Source organism: Platalea leucorodia, assembly GCF_965183815.1.
Source record: "Platalea leucorodia genome assembly, chromosome: 16".
Classification (NCBI taxonomy): domain Eukaryota; kingdom Metazoa; phylum Chordata; class Aves; order Pelecaniformes; family Threskiornithidae; genus Platalea; species Platalea leucorodia.
In genome coordinates, this window is record NC_138838.1 from 11,175,764 (window position 1) to 11,193,277 (window position 17,514).

The 17,514-nt window shown below is 42.9% G+C and overlaps 1 protein-coding gene across 4 annotated transcripts; it reads left to right on the forward strand.

Annotated features, from left to right (window-relative positions):
- Positions 1 to 1,579: 1,579 nt before the first annotated feature.
- WSB1 (WD repeat and SOCS box containing 1) lies at positions 1,580 to 11,409 on the forward strand. 4 transcript variants are annotated; one of them, XM_082328189.1, is made up of 9 exons: positions 1,580 to 1,733; positions 3,095 to 3,263; positions 4,212 to 4,480; positions 5,313 to 5,444; positions 5,833 to 5,951; positions 8,139 to 8,311; positions 8,702 to 8,815; positions 9,628 to 9,735; positions 10,280 to 11,409. In XM_082328189.1, exons 1-9 carry the CDS (start codon positions 1,694 to 1,696, stop codon positions 10,437 to 10,439), a joined length of 1,284 nt encoding a protein of 427 aa, XP_082184315.1. In that variant the 5' UTR covers positions 1,580 to 1,693; the 3' UTR covers positions 10,440 to 11,409. The 4 variants fall into 4 exon arrangements, with proteins under 4 accessions (XP_082184315.1, XP_082184317.1, XP_082184316.1 ...); XM_082328191.1 differs by having other exon boundaries at positions 5,833 to 5,888; XM_082328190.1 differs by having other exon boundaries at positions 5,851 to 5,951.
- The last annotated feature ends 6,105 nt before the right edge of the window (positions 11,410 to 17,514 follow it).

Below are 17,514 nucleotides of genomic sequence, written 5' to 3' on the forward strand. Positions count from 1 at the left end.
TGATGTTGTCTCACTACATGATTTAAAAAATGCTTTGCTGGCCTTGCTTACATAAGGGTAATTTCTGGATGTTGCTACAGCAGAACAGCTAATCCATACAGCTATTTCAGTGCATCTACCAGTGAGGCCACTACTTTGGAATGAAAGCATAGTTTCTATCTGCAGTTAATTATCCTGATACGTGCTCTTCTGAAGTCCAAAGAGAGAGCAAGGAAGGAGTCGCCTAGTCTTAGAAGAGGGGCAGAACTTAGATATGCAAAAGGAGAAAGAAAGAGGAAAAGGGACAGGGGGATATGCAGATGTTAATACAAAATCACGCAGAGAATGAGGTGGCCTGGGGGTCTCTTTCTCCAAGTTGTTTATGGACAACTCCATTATCTTTAACAGTAAATTCAAAACTTTATCATAAACTAGATCTTGATGGATTTAGATGCCGAACTATACATGTTTAGAAAGAAACATCGAAAAGCAGGAAACTCCCAAGCGTTTTCCAGCCCCTGCTTAGGGAAGATGAAATCAAGTGCGCACGTCACCATCCTACACACATTCCGCAATGCAGTCATATAAGCTTTCGCATATTTTTTGGTTTACGTGTTGCCTTGCAGTCCCACGGTCAAACAGACATCAAGGATGTCACAACCTGGCTTAAGAGATAATGAAGACAACCTCTATCTAACTCACTGCGGCAGGAATGTTAACTGCTGCTGGCTGGGCATTTAAGCAACATAAGAACATTTCTTATCCCATTTGAGGACTCTGCAGTTTATCGACACAACCTCATCAGTACATCCCCACAACAGCAGCTATAAAAAGCCTTTTGATTGCAATATTGGGGGAGTCACTACGGTTCTCCTCTGTACTGTAAACCCCCATGTTTTGAGTGACCCAGGTTATTACAGATTTAGTCCCTCAGTATAGTTAAAATGTGACTCGTCTTTTGGCATGGATGGGATTGAAAGATGTTGCCAACACAACCTGTAACTGCAGACCCTGCCAGGACGGCACCGCAGCCCAGTTTTGCTACCGCATTGCCACGTACCATTTTTCCCCCAGACTCAACCTGAACAGGGTGTATTTTAAGCATGTCCTGGAGGGTATTTTACAGCAAAGGCTGGGTTCTTATCGGACTGCGTGCTTTGACCATCTCTAGGAGCATAACGCTGCATTTTGGAGGGTGGATGGGGCCAAGCTCCACAGGGCAGGGAGAGCCAAAGCGATGTGGGAAGCCAGGAGGTGCCCAGCCAGCGTGGGCGGAAAGGACGAGGCAGCGGGGCCACGCTGTCGGGAGTCGAGGGCCAGAGCGCTGTCGCTCAGCGAAGAGGCGTAGGGCTGCCAAACGGGACGAGGCCAAGGGTACGGCCGAGGGACGGAAATCAAACGAACGGTGAGAGCACGGAAGGGCAGGCTAGGAGGAAGGGCAGGGTGAGCAGATCGGCTCCCTGGGGAGGTGCGGGGCAGAGCGGCTTTGCCAGCGGCCCCCCGCGCCCGGAGGCCCCGTCCGCCCGCGGGAGGAGCGAGGGAGGCCGCGTCCCCCGCCCGCCCCCGGCAGCGGGGCGAGGCCGCCGCCTCCCCGCCCCGCGCTACACCCCGCGCCGCCGCCGCCATTTTGTCCCAGTCCCTGCCTCTCCGGCGAGCGGCGGTCGCTCTCGCTCCGTTGCAGGTTCCCGAGCCGATCCGAAGGGCGGCCCCGTAGATGGCCAGCTTTCCCCCGAGTGTTAACGAGAAGCTCATCGGTGAGGGGCGGGCGCGGCCGGGGCAGCGGGGCTGGCTCGGGTCGGGCCTGGGGCGGCCGGGCCGGGCCGGGCCGGGAGGGCGGCCGCTGCGGGGTTAGCGCAGTCCGTGACCGGGTTCAGCGGCTCCGTGACCGGGGCCGGATCCGCGCTCGGCCCTTCGCGGTGGCGGGGGTGGCTGCGGGAGCCACCGGCTCCGCGGGCGGGGAGCGGCGGGGGCCGCGGGCGCCAAGTGCCTTCCCCTCGCCCGCTCCCTTTCCCGCTTCACTCTACGCGGCAGCAGCTTTCGCTGGGGGGAGAAAACCGCCGCGGTCCTCTGGATTTTAGGGCGGGATGGCTGTCGGTTCCACAGCCCGTTTCAGACTAACCGAAATGCGTTACTCGAAGAGGCTTCCTTGGGCTGAAGCGGCTTCCTTCCATCAGCGGGCAAAACCTGGTTAAATAGCACGTAGGTGACATTCTTCCTTCCACAGCCACTGACCCGTTCTTCCCAGCGGTAAGAAGTCAGCGGGCTGAAGGCGCGGGGCGGCGGCCGGCCCCGCCTGCGGGGCAGCCCCGGGCCGCCGTGGCGGGTCCCCGCGGCCTGCGAGGGGAGGGAAGGGGAGGAAGGGGCCGCCCGGCCCGGCCCGGCCCGGCCCGGCCCGCTCGCTGCGCCCGCCTTCGCTCTCTCCTGGGCGGCTGCCCGCTGCGGACTGACTGCTGTCACTGTGTCCGCGTTCTAGAAGCGGGGGTGGTGCAGGCCGTCGGTAGGGTCTCTGTGAAGCCGTGGACCCGCACCCGCAGCCGGGTGGCAGAAGGGCAGCGTGGTACCTCCCCTTACGTTGTACAGCGGCGGGAAAACCAACTAACCTGATCGCACAGCGCTAACTTGTTTCCTATGGTTGTTGCTTAGCTTACTGTTTCTGAAGGAAGGCAGGATATTACAGCGTGCAAGTGTACTCACAGTTTTCTTTAAAGGTAGAAAAAAAAAATCATTACTGGGCATCTTATTTGCTAAACGCTCAAGTATTAGGTCAAGTTGGAGCATGGTTCTACTGTTGTCTCTAGAGCTATAGTTAGAATAGTTGAACTAATAGCTGGTTTCAGTAAATTTTTGAGTTCTGATATCGAGATGTGATATTACGTACGTGCCAACCAGGACGTTGTAACACTAAGCTGTTTCTCTTTGGTGACTCAATCTCTTTTGCAGCTGAGGCATAGTCTTCTGATGGGTTATACAGTGACAATCAGACCCCTTCCCCGATTACTTTAAATGTCATGAAATAAAAGCAAAATAATTAACATATTGCCTGGTTCCCTTGTAACCTTTTAAAATATGCTGGCTTTTTTTTTTTAATGGAATTTCCTCTTTGTTTTCTTTTTAGCACGATCGCGCACTGTAGGAGAACTCTTAGCCCCAACTTCTCCTTTTGACAAGAAGTGTGGACGTGAAAACTGGACTGTTGCATTTGCTCCCGATGGATCTTACTTTGCTTGGTCACAAGGGCATCGCATAGTGAAGCTGGTCCCCTGGTCTCAGTGCCTTAATAACTTGTAAGACAAAACCATATGGCTTTTAATTCACCTGAAAAACTTAGGAATTTCAAAATGGGACATAGCTTTTAAGAGATTAAAACGCATGTATTGGCTTTTTAGGCTTTCACATCTTTGGGAAAAAGTAACAGCTGTTGTTTTAACTCTTCCTCTGTGGCCAGCGAGAGAAACAACTGTATTGCAATCTCACAAAGACTACTGAGAAGTGATTTATTAATTGATTCAGATGCTTTAAAATAAGAAGAAGTTAGAATGAAAGGGAAATTTAGAGACTTTGGCAGATCTGAACTTTTAAATTTCCTATCAGAAAGCTATCTGGTTTTACCTTCTAGGGATTTACTTAAAGGCGAACGTCCTTTATCATTCTTATCAGAATGCAAATTAAGTTCCCAAAGACACAATTTTATTTTTACTTGCAGGTTGCATTTTAATGTAGTTAGTAACCAGCAGTTGCATTTTTGTAGCCGGTTACATTTCCCCTCCCAGCAAATCCTGCCTCCCCTTTCTTTTCCTCTTTCTGGTGGGGGGTTAATTGGTTATCATATGCTGGCCTCGGTATCTCTTCCTCGTATTTAATGCACGTAAGTGAACTGCAGGGAACTTCTTGCTCATTTAGCAGAAAGTCTTAGAAATTTTTGTAACTCGTTTTTCTGTAAATGCTTTAAAAATGTTGGTTTTCACAGTGGGTTAATACATTGCTCTCTACAGAGGTAAAAATGTGTACAAAAATAATAGTATTCTATTGTGTAAGAAGGTTTCCAGGTGTTAGTATTTTTGACAGCTGTAAGAAAAAGCCGCTTTTATAATTTGAAAGTAAAAATGCATCGTTATGGGCCTCCAAAATGTATGTTATGGCAACTCACAGATTTCGTTACATCTTAAAGACCTTTTTGTTCTATTTATTTTGCAAGATGCTTTATGCTATTTTTCGTATTGTTTGTTTTGCAGCTTGTTGCACGGCACAAAGAATGTTGCAAATTCTATCAGTACAAGACTTCCGAGGCAGAATAGTGACAGTGGTCAGAAAAATAAGCCTTGTGAACATATAATAGACTGTGGCGATATCGTCTGGAGCCTTGCTTTTGGGTCTTCAGTGCCTGAGAAGCAGAGCCGCTGTGTGAATATAGAATGGCACCGTTTCAAATTTGGGCAAGACCAGCTTCTACTTGCAACAGGCTTGAACAACGGGCGCATCAAGATCTGGGATGTCTATACAGGTAGAGTATGTGAGAGGAAGTCGGCACTTTGTTGTCACTTTATGCAGTAGCGACATCATTAATGCACAGAGTGAATGGCTTACAGAAGTTTAATTGGGAACTGAACCTTGAATACGAATTAAGTAATCCAAAAAAAGCATGAATTCCTGCAATTAGAAATGTTCAAATACTGCTAGAGGAAGGAACAGACTCAGGTCATGCTTTGAGATCTAAGTGATGGAAGATGAAGCCTTGCTGTTGCAAAATGATTAAGTACGTGATTGACTTTGTGTATTGGTTGTTTACTCTAAAATCTTCTGCTGGATTGTAGTTTCAGTATGCTTTCAAACAAAGGAAACTTTCCAAACATGAAGCTGCTCTCTGTTCTTGAGCATAGGGAAGGATTATGTTGATGAGGACTTTTTTTTTTTTTTAAAGTAAATAATTGTTCAAATGATAAGAGACTGAATCTGAAATGAGGGAATCTCAGTTTAGCTGGTAGCACAGCTGCTAGGTTGGGAGAGAACTTCTTGGCGTTAAAACAGTGAAACTAATGGCTATTGAGTAATTTGTCGTTGTCTTGTAAATGTAAGCTTAGAACAGAGATGTCTATCAAAAGACAAGTCTTGCCTTATTTCTGAGGCATGTTGTTTTAATGTATAAATTTACTAGCTTTTCAGGAAATTGCCTCTTGATCCGGAAGAGTCTAAAAGGATACACATGCTTCTTACTGTAGGGAGCATTTCTACAAAGAAAATTTGCCTTGATGTGCTGTAGTTTTGTATTCGTAAAGCATTTGATCTGAATAAAAGTACAGTCCTTTATTTTAAATTGTGGTGTTTTCACACAACAGGAAAACTCCTCCTTAACCTGATGGACCATACAGAAGTTGTTAGAGATTTAACGTTTGCCCCAGATGGCAGCCTGATTTTAGTGTCTGCATCCAGAGACAAAACACTGAGAGTGTGGGACCTGAAAGATGATGGTACGCATTTTAAGTTTACCTGCTGTAATACACAGGAGAAACATCCATGTACTCTCCTCTTTTATTGCTATAAACTCAGTTAGGTCAGGATTTTGTAAAAAAAAAAATTTTTGTTCTATTCGTCACTCGCTCTGTATGCTCTCTTGAAATTCTTTATCTGTATGCACCCTAAAGGTAAAAGCTGGTATTGGGTTAAGTTAAAAGAGCGCATGAAGTGACCTTTTTGAATAGGGACACGGGATTTAGAGGCTGCATGACAGAATTTATTTCTGTGTAGAATGACTCTGCAAGATATTGTCTGGAAAAATAGTATAAAATTTTAGAAAGGAAGAACTAATTTGGAAAAGCTTTTCATTGTGAATTTGTAATGTTTAATCAATTCTTACAGGAATGTCTTTCTTTTTAGGAAATATGATGAAAGTGTTGAGAGGACATCAGAACTGGGTATATGGTTGTGCATTCTCTCCAGACTCTTCTATTCTCTGTTCTGTTGGAGCTAGTAAAGCAGTATGTGTCAGAGTTTCTTGTTCATTAAATCTACTGAATTGTGTGCATAATCATTTTAAATCTAAGTAACATTAAGCCTGTGCTCGGTGTCATGAACTTCTAATGTTTTATGATGATGTAAAAGTGCATGAAATTAAACTAGCAAATGGTGCATTGAGACACTGATTTATGAATTGAACTTGCACTGCTTTTAGTTGAAGAAACTGTAAGCACTCTTTGAGAAATAGTTCTACGCATCTGCACATGTTCATAGTATAAAACCAAAGAAGACTAAAGCTGCCAGTGTTAAAAGATACTTAGATTAATGCATAAAACTATTTTGTTATTGATTTTATCCTTTCTATTTCCTGCTCAATGAAAAGCACTTTTCAAAGTCTGAGCCAGTCATGGTATCTCCCGATGAACAAAAATGTTTCTACATGTTTTCCAATACAAATGGCACTCGTGTCTAAAAGATCTAGAACGAAGGACAGCGTCCTGGTTTTGTTTTCCTCCGTATTCTAATGCCCTGCTAGAGAACTGAAAGCAGTGCAGGTAAAGCACGTATGCCATAAGCTGCTTTTCTTGGCACTGAAGAATTAGGATAAAACAGAAGGGGGAATTCAGTCCAGTTACAGGGGCTCTGCAGGTGGTTTAATGAAGCCTAGTGATGCCGAGTAAAAAGCACAATTCGATCATTGGGTACCACTTTGTATGGGTGACTGTTCAAATGCATTTTACACTTTAAATTATCAGTGCAGATTTGATAGAGAATAGTTGAGGTCTGGGTTTTGTTTTTTCTTTAAATAGAGCAGATGTGGATGTATACATTGCTATCTTTAGGCTGTATGTTTTCCATAAGCTTCTTGCTTTCCCTGTCACAGGTGGTGGCAGCAATATTGGTGTGATTGAGGTTAAGCTGGCACCACTCACACAGGAGCACAATGGTGTTAGCTGGGCAGAAAGAGTGGCATCTCTGGCTACCAGGCTGGGGGCGAACTTTACCGTAGGACGAAGTAACCTTGCATTCGACTGCAAGGTGTACTGTACGTACGCAGGTGCTGGTTGATGTCCACTTTCTGCTTTCTTTCTTTCTTTTTTTTTTTTTTTTTAAATAATTTTCACAGCAGTGAAACACACTGACTCCTAAAACTTAGTTTCCAGTTTTATGGAATGTTGGGGTCTCCTTGGAGAAATTGGATACGTGTTTATAACTGATTGTAAAATGGTTCCGTTTTAGGAAGCATGTGAGGCACTAAGGCTATGTTTGCTTTGGTCAAACGTATACATTTATCCAAGATGTCAGTACTTAATCTGTGCAGTTCAACAGAGTCAGGGGAAAAATCAAGGACCCTAATGAGCTCTTTTAGGGACATAACATCTTATGCTAAAGATTTACATTTTCTGTAAGATTATGCTGCAGTACATAGATCGTTCCTATTAAGTAATTCTGCACAGTCTTTATTTTGATTATATATAATGTACAACTGCATGTAAAATCCCAGAATAGTATAATCTTTTATCTGTTTTTATAATATAATATGCAACTAGCCGCGTAAATTGTAATCTTAATGTTGTGTTTTACCATTGACTTGATTTAAAATGCATAAATTCTTTCTAATAATGTGGTTAGACTTCCCTGTTGTTTTGCCAAAGACATAACTTTTGGCTGTGAAAATTCTCTTTGCTTGCAGTATCTGTTTCTCTTCCTAGGCTGACGTTGGTGATCCAAGCCAATTGTAAACAAGTGATCTTAAACTCAAAGGGATGCCACTGGAGTAACAATATGTTAACCTTATATTTTCTGTCTGTATATTTCTTAATTTTGGTAGTTACTGAAAAGAGGGGACTGTAGCGTTTAACCCTATTTATTTCTGCATATTTTAATAAAATAGTTTTGTAATACATGAATTTCAGTAAGCTACGTGGTTAAATTGTGTTGCCTTTATCTTATATTTTGGCTTATTTTGTTAATAACATTTAACAAACTTGAGTTAGAACTTGCATGTCTGCTTTAATTATTTTTTAAAAACTTGATTTTAATCTGAGTATGACACTGAGCATATTTCTTAATTGTAGTAATTCATAATGCCTGATTTTAGTATAATCCTAAATAAGACTAGCAGCTATACTTAAAAAAAGAAAAAAAAAGTAAATGCTTCATCGCAGCTCTGAGCAGAGCTATAACATTAGTTCATTTAATTGCAGGTTTTTCTCTGGGATATGGATAAATACTCCATGATACGGAAACTTGAAGGACATCACAATGATGTTGTAGCTTGTGAGTTTTCTCCTGATGGAGCTTTACTGGCTACTGCATCTTACGATACTCGAGTCTATGTCTGGGATCCCCATGTTGGAGTTATTCTCATGGAATTTGGGTAAGTAAAGGAGGCAAATCTGGAAACTTTATCCTAGAGTGAAGATGACTACTGAAAACTAATGGGTTTGTGTATTTAACTGATAATTAGACTTGGGAAAAATCTTAGCAGTGGCTGATTGAAGTGCTGAAGTGGCAGAAGAGCGGAGATTATTCTTCTATCTGAGAAAGAATTTAAAGCACTAATATTTTAATGTGTGCTAATTTAAGCATCTTCAACAAAGCTGAAGTGTTCAGTACCACAAAAGATACACTAGTTCAATCTCCACGCCTGATGTCGTAGTTAAATGTTCAGTCCTTTTTTTCTTCCTCAGCTTTGCTAGTCAGGGCTGAGGGAAACATTTCCCCAGACCTTCATGATGCTGTTAGCTAAGTGTCTCTCTATCTCCAGGCATCTGTTTCCCCCTCCTACTCCAATATTTGCTGGAGGTGCGAATGACCGATGGGTCAGATCAGTATCTTTTAGTCATGACGGACTACATATTGCAAGCCTTGCTGATGATAAGTAAGTATGAGGAAAGGTTTGTTAGACTCCTAATTCTTCCCATATGACATGAACTTTTAAATACTAAGTCAGCTTTTTTTTTTTTTTTAACGGAGAGATGACTTCTAATTGTATTGGTAAAAGTAGATGAGTTGTCTGGTATATGTTAATGTTCATTCTCAATGTAGAAATAATCAGTTGTGTACAGAGTAGATGATCTGAATAACTTAAGTGTGTAACAGCTGAAAATGGAAAAAGTGGGGTTGTAAACAGTGAAAAATGTAAATGAAGTTAATAATGCAGGTAAGTCTTTTGTATAGTAGTAGATTCCAAAGTAAAAAGGAGAGTATTCTGTGATCGATCTCGTATTCAACTTCTGCTAACACTGCAAATAATATTTTGAAGAGCTATATTTTAAGAATATGAAGAATACTTTCTCAAGATGACAGCAAGGGTATTAAACTATCTACGGGAGGGTTTTAGTTTTTTAATTAAGACAAGAATTGCTGGGACTTTCTAGCATACCTGACACTTAGGAGGGAGGTGGTCTAAATGTATCGTTCAAGTTATTGCTTTCTGCTGTTGAAGGCAATCTTTTATTTTAATTGGCAGAGTTGAAATGGTTGAAGAAGTACCGATCAAGGTATATATCAGGAATGAAGAAGTCATAGCATTTCAGGTCAAATGTGAACCAGCTTGTATGCATATTAAAATGTCTATAAAAATTCCCTGAGCTCTGCTTCAGACTGGTTTCTTGTGCAGCATCAGAGAAAATATCAGGGAGAATTAAATGCCTAGCCTCATAACTTACTGCTTTGTTCCTCCCTTTTCAGAATGGTAAGATTCTGGAGAATTGATGAAGAATACCCTGTACAAGTTGCACCTCTGAACAATGGGCTCTGCTGTACTTTTTCTACTGATGGCAGTGTTCTAGCTGCAGGGCAAGTATATATTTTTATTTTCTTCCTAAAATATTAAGGTAATACAAAAGGTTGAAAACAGTGACTAAGTGTTCTAAAAATCTTCAGTTGTGACTTGCAACTTGATGCTTCTGACTTGGTTTTACCTCTGGTACTATTTGTTTAAACATGCCTGGAATAGCAGTAAAATCAAGAAGCTGATAAACTCATTTCTTATCTTTGAGAATAAATAAAAGACAGACCCACAAACATGTGGATTGAAAAAAAAGACCATTAGGTAATCAAGGGCAGTTATTCTGTTTCAGGTGGTATACTCAATAGCAGTTGGAAGATCTGCTCAGGCCTGTCACATAGATAATCAGCAAGTTGCTTATTGTGCTGCCATAGCTTAAAAGAAGAACTGGCATCTAATGTAAATGAGTCTAGAACAGCTAGAACTAAGCTAGATCTAAGCAACAGGAAGACCCGAGCACATTCCCCAGACCTTAATGATGCTACTAAGTTGAAATCATTCAGGTGGGATAATTCTGGTTGGTTGTATTTTGGTTTGGTTTTCTTTGTGCAGGACACAGGATGGCAGCGTGTACTTCTGGGCAACTCCAAGACAAGTTTCCAGTCTCCAGCATTTATGTCGCATGGCAATTCGAAGAGTGATGCCCACCAGCCAAGTCAAGAACTTGCCTATCCCATCAAAAGTGGTGGAGTTCCTTTGTTACCAGATATGAATTAAAAAACAAAAAACAAACTGGCAGGTGGCCCAGCTGCTGAAACTGGCTAAACACTTTAAAGAATCCTCAAACTTTACAGCCTTTAAGCTTAAAACTCTACAGGTTTTCAAGAGCTATTTAAAGTGATAACCTAAATACCATTGTGTCAAAATGCCTGACAGGTAAATTTTTAATATTTATGGAAAACACAGTAGAAGTATTCCTCGTGTTCTCAATTTTCTAAAATATAACTGTGAAAACATGTACATATATAGACATAAGCTGCTACATGTTATCAGTGTACCTTTAAAATTGCTTTTATGATTTTTAATGTGTATCATGTATATATTGCTTTGGTAGAGCCATCAGATGCATCTGTGCTGTAAAGTGGAAGGATAGCTATTATTCTGGGACACTGAGTTAGAAAAAATATTGACTTAAGGAAGCTTAACTGCTCTGTATGTATGTACATTGGTTGGGGTTCAGGAAACTGATCCACAGATAAGAATTCGTGCTAGTTTCTTTCATGAAGAGGTACAGCCTGGCTTTTTAGAGCAATGTATGGTGAAGGGAAGTAGGTTAAGGTAAGGGTTGGAGTGTCTCTCATGTAAACCCCGGAATGTTGCCTGTGTGTCAGCTAAAGAAGGCCTTAAGTTCCATAGCAGCAAACCAGGTTAAATTTCAATATCGGGCAGTGTTCAAGAAATATTTCCTTACATTTCTAAAGATCTAACTACTGTATTATTGCCTGATACTTTGTCTGTAATGAGAGAAATTTACAGACTCGGTTTATAATTCTTTAACCCTATACTATCTCTTTGGGGGTGATTATTGGTTAATGGCCAAAGATAAGCAAAATACTTGGTTTTGCCTTCTGTTATTTATCTGTACCTGCAGATATAAAGAATGTGTGCATTGCATAAAATGCCTGATATATATATATTTTTGCTGAATTTTTTTATTAAAAACTTGTACAAAAGTTTCCTGATATTGCATCTGGTGACTGATTTATCAACACTATCTGCCTGCAACAGTTCTAGTGGGGATCTGCTACTGCAGGACTCTCTATAGTTCTCCTTTTCAGGACCGCAGTACACTAATCCTGGTGACTCTTACTGTGGGAAGCTACAGCAAGATCTTCAAACCTTTTATATGGGCAAAGTTCAAAAGCAAATGTGATATAAGTGTTCCCGTGCTCCTGCATGGTGCAGAATGTAGGAAACGGAATTCTGACTGCAACACACATCCATGGTGGCCACAGGCTGTAGAACTGCATACACTGAACATCATAGCATTTTACTCCCTCGCTCTTCCAGAGTACTGTTTTGGTAAGCCCCTTCTTTGTCATATCAAGTATTACAGAATTCATACGATGTACCAGGTAGGGATTTTGCAACTTGCAATTGGGAGACGCAAATTCTTTTCACTGTGCTACAGAATTGCCAACTGCCCCAGTTCCTGGGCGGGTGACAGGTATGAGAAGGGCTGCGGGTCCCCTCAGGGTGAGGTGGTGCATTTTCCACCCCCTCTCCTGGACCGCTTTACAATCTCAGTAATTCCCGTCAAGACTGGGCCTTTGTGTAACGAGTTTGGCAGTTCAGCGTCCCTTGACCGTACTGGGAACTCTTGCATGGGTAAGGTGGGAATAGCACTGACCGTACCAGGAATAATCAGTCGCCCCCGACAGCCTTGGAACATATCTTATCTGGCCCGTAACTCAGGCGGATCGGTACAGGTGGATCTGTACCAGCGTCACTGGAGTTTCTGAGAACTCCCGTAATTACCGACCCAGAGTGTGCAAGCATGGAAATTTACTGATGCCCACAGTCAATCATCTTACGACCCTATAAAGCAGGAAAAAAAAAAGGAGATTCCATCCAACCCCATTTGATCAAGTAACACATCTTTTTACTTTTTGCATGGACAATGCTAAATGCCGTCCTGACTTCTACCAGCTTAGCTACATATAAAATCTGTAAATATATAAAATAAATATAATGAAATAAATTCTTCCATTCTCAGGCATGCTATTAGCATTTTAAGAGCCTAGAATGCCTTGGAATTGCAAAGGCACTTTTCTGCTCCCAACAACCTGGTCTCACTGGCAGATGTATTTTCTGATCATGTCCTTGTTTTCTTGGGTGAAGTACAAAAAGTCCGTGACAAGGCAGAAAGAACTCAGAGCCCAGCAGGCCTTAGCCTGACAAGACTATAAATATCCCTGCTGCTCTGTGTCTATATTGCTGCACCACTGCCAAGTGGCAACACTTCCATGTGAGATTCAGTGAAAGAGAAGTAATGTGGTATTTCAGTCTATTTTCAATGTAACTTATTTTATTTGCACATAAACAAAACGAGAGACAACCGCCAATAGCAAGCAAGCAATCTTCTCTTTGGAAAGCTCAGCCCAGACACTTGGGCCTACCTTCCAGGAAGATTTCCCTGAACACTGTTTCCCAACGCCATAAATCAACTTTCCACTTTCCAAGGACTACTACAGGACAAAGCCAACGGGACAAAACTTCCTCAGGAATTAAAACCCAGCTTGCGAGGAAACAGAAAGCGTATGTGTCACCATGCTACTTAAAGACTCACTCATTTGGCGCAATATTTTTCATGAAAATTTTGCATGTAATTAAAGCAAGTATTTCCCTCTTTCTGTTTGTTCTAAATACCTGTATGATTAAGACAAGGCTTCTCATACATTGTCCAGTTGAAGAAGGAAGAACTGGCGAGTCCTGTGCCCCGCAGAACATCTCATCCCAACCTGAATGCGGATATGAGTGAAGAATAGCAACCAAGCGTGATGTTTGCTGTGAGGGAGCTTCCTAATCCATAAACATGTGCTCCCTCTAAATGCAGTCGCTCAGATCACTCCAGCACTGCGTGCTCTCTGCTGGGAAGTTTGTCCCAGGGCAGCAGTAGCCCTTCCCATCGGAGACTCCAAACAAAAAAGCAAGTGGTTACCAATATCACTGTATCAGCAAAGATTAAGCAGATGGATGCAGACAGCTGTGATTTTAAAGTCTGTACTTAACAGCTCTGCTTGATGAAGGAAATAATTGTTCTACAACCTTGGAACAATGTGCAGAAAATTTGCCGGGGCCATTACCATTGAGTGTGCAGTCAGGAGTGAAGGGAATAAACTGCACCTCCAGAACACTATTAAGATGGGTGGAAGTGTTTTGCAGAATAAAGTATGCTTTGCTGTTGTTACCATGCTGTCAACAGTCTGGCCTAGTTAAAAACAGCTCATAAAGAGAAAAATTGAACTGAGCAAAGTAGCACCTTTCTGTTGGTGTGCTGTTTAGTGGGGGCTGAGCAGAACTGGTTTTAGATCTGTTCACAGCCATCTAGAAACACATTCTGCACGGTGAGTATTTCTGTGGCGAGTGTCATTAATGTCTATAAAGCCTTTTGCAATCCTCTGCTGAAGCGTGCTCTGGGTATTAAAGTCAACAGAGTTGACGGGAACCGAGCGGAGGGAGCCGGAAGCAGAGCTAGCCCTGCGGCACGCTGACCCGCTGGTTGCGTTACCCAGCTATCGCAAGCGCAGCCTCACCAGGGCAGGCAGCAAAGACAATTAACAGGAAAAAGGGATGATGCAACAGCTTGCAAAATTTCCTGACAGGAGCAGAAATATAAAGCAAGGGAAGATAGAAAGACACAAATAAATAACTGAGAATCATTGGGTCAGAAGCTCGTTTAAAAAGGAAAGCGTGTTAACAACACAAAAGCAATAGAGGCAGTCAAAATAGGCAAGAGGAAAGTGGAAATTTCTAGTTCGCTGAGGAGGAATTTGGTCATTTACTCTGTGGCTGTATTAGAAAGGTTGCATGGGGTTTTGGTTTTTATTGTATTGTTTATTCATCCCATGCAGCAATATAGAATGGATGTTTCTGTTGGGGGCAGGATGTTGTACTACATGGAGCATTTACTGATCTGCTCCATTCCTCTGTGCCTGAGCACAGTGAAGCCTCAGTATCACCACGATACTTGACTCCGTTTTCTAGGACACCTACGCCTCAGGCCCTGAGCTGGCAGACTCAGGTGTCCCCAAGCTGAAGGAAAGGCCCAGATCTGTTTCCAAATACAAATTTGGCTCCTATGTGCTTGCTTATAGCACAGAAGCACCTCCAAACCACAGGCAAGAATGATGGTTCTGTTGCAATAGGCACTACACAGAGTTGCAGGAAAATTAAGAAGAAAATTAAGGAAAACTAAGAAGAAAATTAAGGAAAACTAAGATCAGGAGTCCAAGATGATCCAGAATAATTTTCCTTTCATAAATGTTGCCAACTTTAGGTTTTAGAACACTTTGCTTTTCAAGCTGTGTGGTCTCTAGATTTCTTCCCTGCCCCACGCTCCTATCACACCTAGCACACTTGAGTCTTGGTCTACAACCAGGACTTCTTGTGGCTGCCACAGTACAAAAAAGAAAATAAATATTATAATCCTATTTGTTTTCTCTATAAACAAAGTGTCCCACTGGTAGAGGTGGCCTGCTACTGACTCTATTTTATATTTACCTGTCGCTCTTTGCCTACAGCATACAGGTAATGCTTTTCATTTTGCCACGCTTGTCAGCACAGCATTCGAGGCTAAGCTTTCAAGACGCAGTTTGTGCTACCAGACAGACGCTTACAGAGCTTTCTCAAAAGGCATGAAAGCATTATAAGCATGTGTGCCCTGGAAACATGCTTGCTTAAGCACCTCCATGAACTAAGCTAAAAGCTAGGCTTGCCAAGTGCCTGTTTCTGCAAGATCACAGTTCCAGTCCTGGAATTAGCAAGTATGACTCAAATGTGGAGTCTTATATGAGAGGCTTATTGAAAGGTCCCCTCAGGTTGTGTTCACAAAAGCTGTGATTTACCGAAGTGGAGGAAGAAAACAACATTCCCACTTCCCTCCCTTCACCAACTCCGAACACTGCGTCCCAGCTATTCCAAAAGGAAGCCGCCTCCACGAAGTCTCAGCCTGCATCAGTTATTCTGTTTGTTCTAACCTTTTTCCCAGGACATAAATGATAATTTTAGACTACGTACACAAGCTTACCTCATTAGTGAGGGTATTTATAATAATTTAAAACATTTACAAGCCTCTGCCTGCTATGGTGGGAGACGACAAGGTAAGGCTCACAACTGATTCATCCCCAACGTCCTCCAGGAGTTTCCGGTTCTGACTGTTGTACAAACCTGAGCCCAACAATAAGGCCAGACATGCAGCTTCTCCTGGAGATACAGAAATAACTTCTCAAGGCACAGTACCTCCTCCATAGGGCAACCAGGGAGAGGGACACTGCACCCCAAGAAACTTAGCTGGGGCTTAACTGCTTGATCCAGATATGCCCAAATGTTAGAGATGTTTATGTCTGCGCTTTGCAGCTGTAGGAGAAGGAAAGGTACCCCTGAGGATTTTTCTAGACTATCACTACGCAATTAACTCAAGATATTCCTGAGACTCATACTAGTATATCAGGGACGACACTCCTCATTAGCTGAGACTAACTGAAACAGAAGCTGTGTGACATTGTGACTTGAGGACATTAAACCTGGCCGAGAAGTGCCACGACAGATGAGTTACGAAGCTGCTCCTGTTCTTTGTAGCACCACAAGACTCAGGGGCCTTCGGGTGATAACCAGTTATACTTTGCAGAGAGATGCCTAGTGCTCTTCTGGGAATCTAACAGAAAAAGACCCATTTTTCAACAGTGGTTATTTATCCTCCCTTCCATTTGCTCATAGCAGCACTTTCTGACAGACCTGGATACCTGAGCAGCACAAACTCTGAGGACTGAAGCTGCTGTTATAACTTTGATATTAACATTTCCAGAAGCACAAGAAACCCACAAATGACTTACAGGCAGAGGAGCTGTGGCAGGCAGGCAGCCTGGTCTAGGGAGTCGCTGGGTACCAGCAGGCAGTCAGCAGAGAAAGCAGAAGAAGCATCCGAGGAGAAGCTGCACTCATGTAGGACACAAAATGGGGTATTCCCCAGGAAACCCCTTCCCAAAGAAGGCTGGGAGAGAGGAACTGGAGGATTAAAGGTGTAGGGAAGGAGTTTCCTCAGGAGGACAGAACTTGGGCTTGATGCAATTAAACCTATCCCAGGCTGATATCAATTCCCTCCCAGCTGTTCTTAAGTAACAGCTGTCATGGAGGAGAAGAAGGAAAAAAAGGCAAAGGGAAAAAAAAAAAAAAGAAAAAGGCAATCTAAGCTAACAACAAAGCCCCTGTCCCACATTCCAGGAAGGGAGAGGTGCTGAGCCGGGTGCTCTCGGCTTTGGGGGTGAGCCCTGGGCAGTGCAGTGAGGGCTGCAGCAGGCTGGGCAGACAGATGCTATTGCAGCCCGGCCCTTCCCAAGCAGCTGTGACCAGGAGTAACTACGGAGAGGAAGCAGGAAGGAGCATTTCACACAATGTGCTCTTCTCGTTTCCAAAGTAAATCCCATATTCTGCTGCCCTGGAAAAGTTTGTGCTTTAACTGCCAAAGTCTCTTCCACACCGGCACTAAAATTATGACGTTCGATTCTCACGGTGTAAATACCATGGAGCTGAGCAGATTTTCATCTGAGAATCCAGCTCCACACAGCTTCCTGCTAGCGCCATCCCCACAAGGCCATCCTGTCTGCCTTCACGTGAGGGGCAGGGTGAAGGAATGCCAAAAGATCCACAGACAGTTTGCAAACTGGTCCCCAGCAACTGCCTGCCTTGGGAGTCCGGGGGACAGACTAGCCTCTGCCTAAAAAACTGGCCTGCAGCGGCCGTCTGAAACTTGGCACCAGAGAGAAGCAAGTCCTGGAGAAAACTGGAGCTTCAGTTAGAAGGAAGTTATTTCTCTGGAAATGCTCTGAAAACAATATTTATTTTCCATATTCATGTACGGCATTTTAGTTGAATCACTTAGGGAGAGACTGAATAACACTGCAAAGTATTTTATACGTGATTTATTTTTTTAATCTTGAATGAGGTCCTCCATTGGAACAGTTTAGAAACAGGGTGGATGAATCCCATGACCCCGTTTCCTTACATATTACAATATTCTCATAAAGGACAGAGGTTATGTAAGATCCCATGGGAAATCTGGTAAAGGT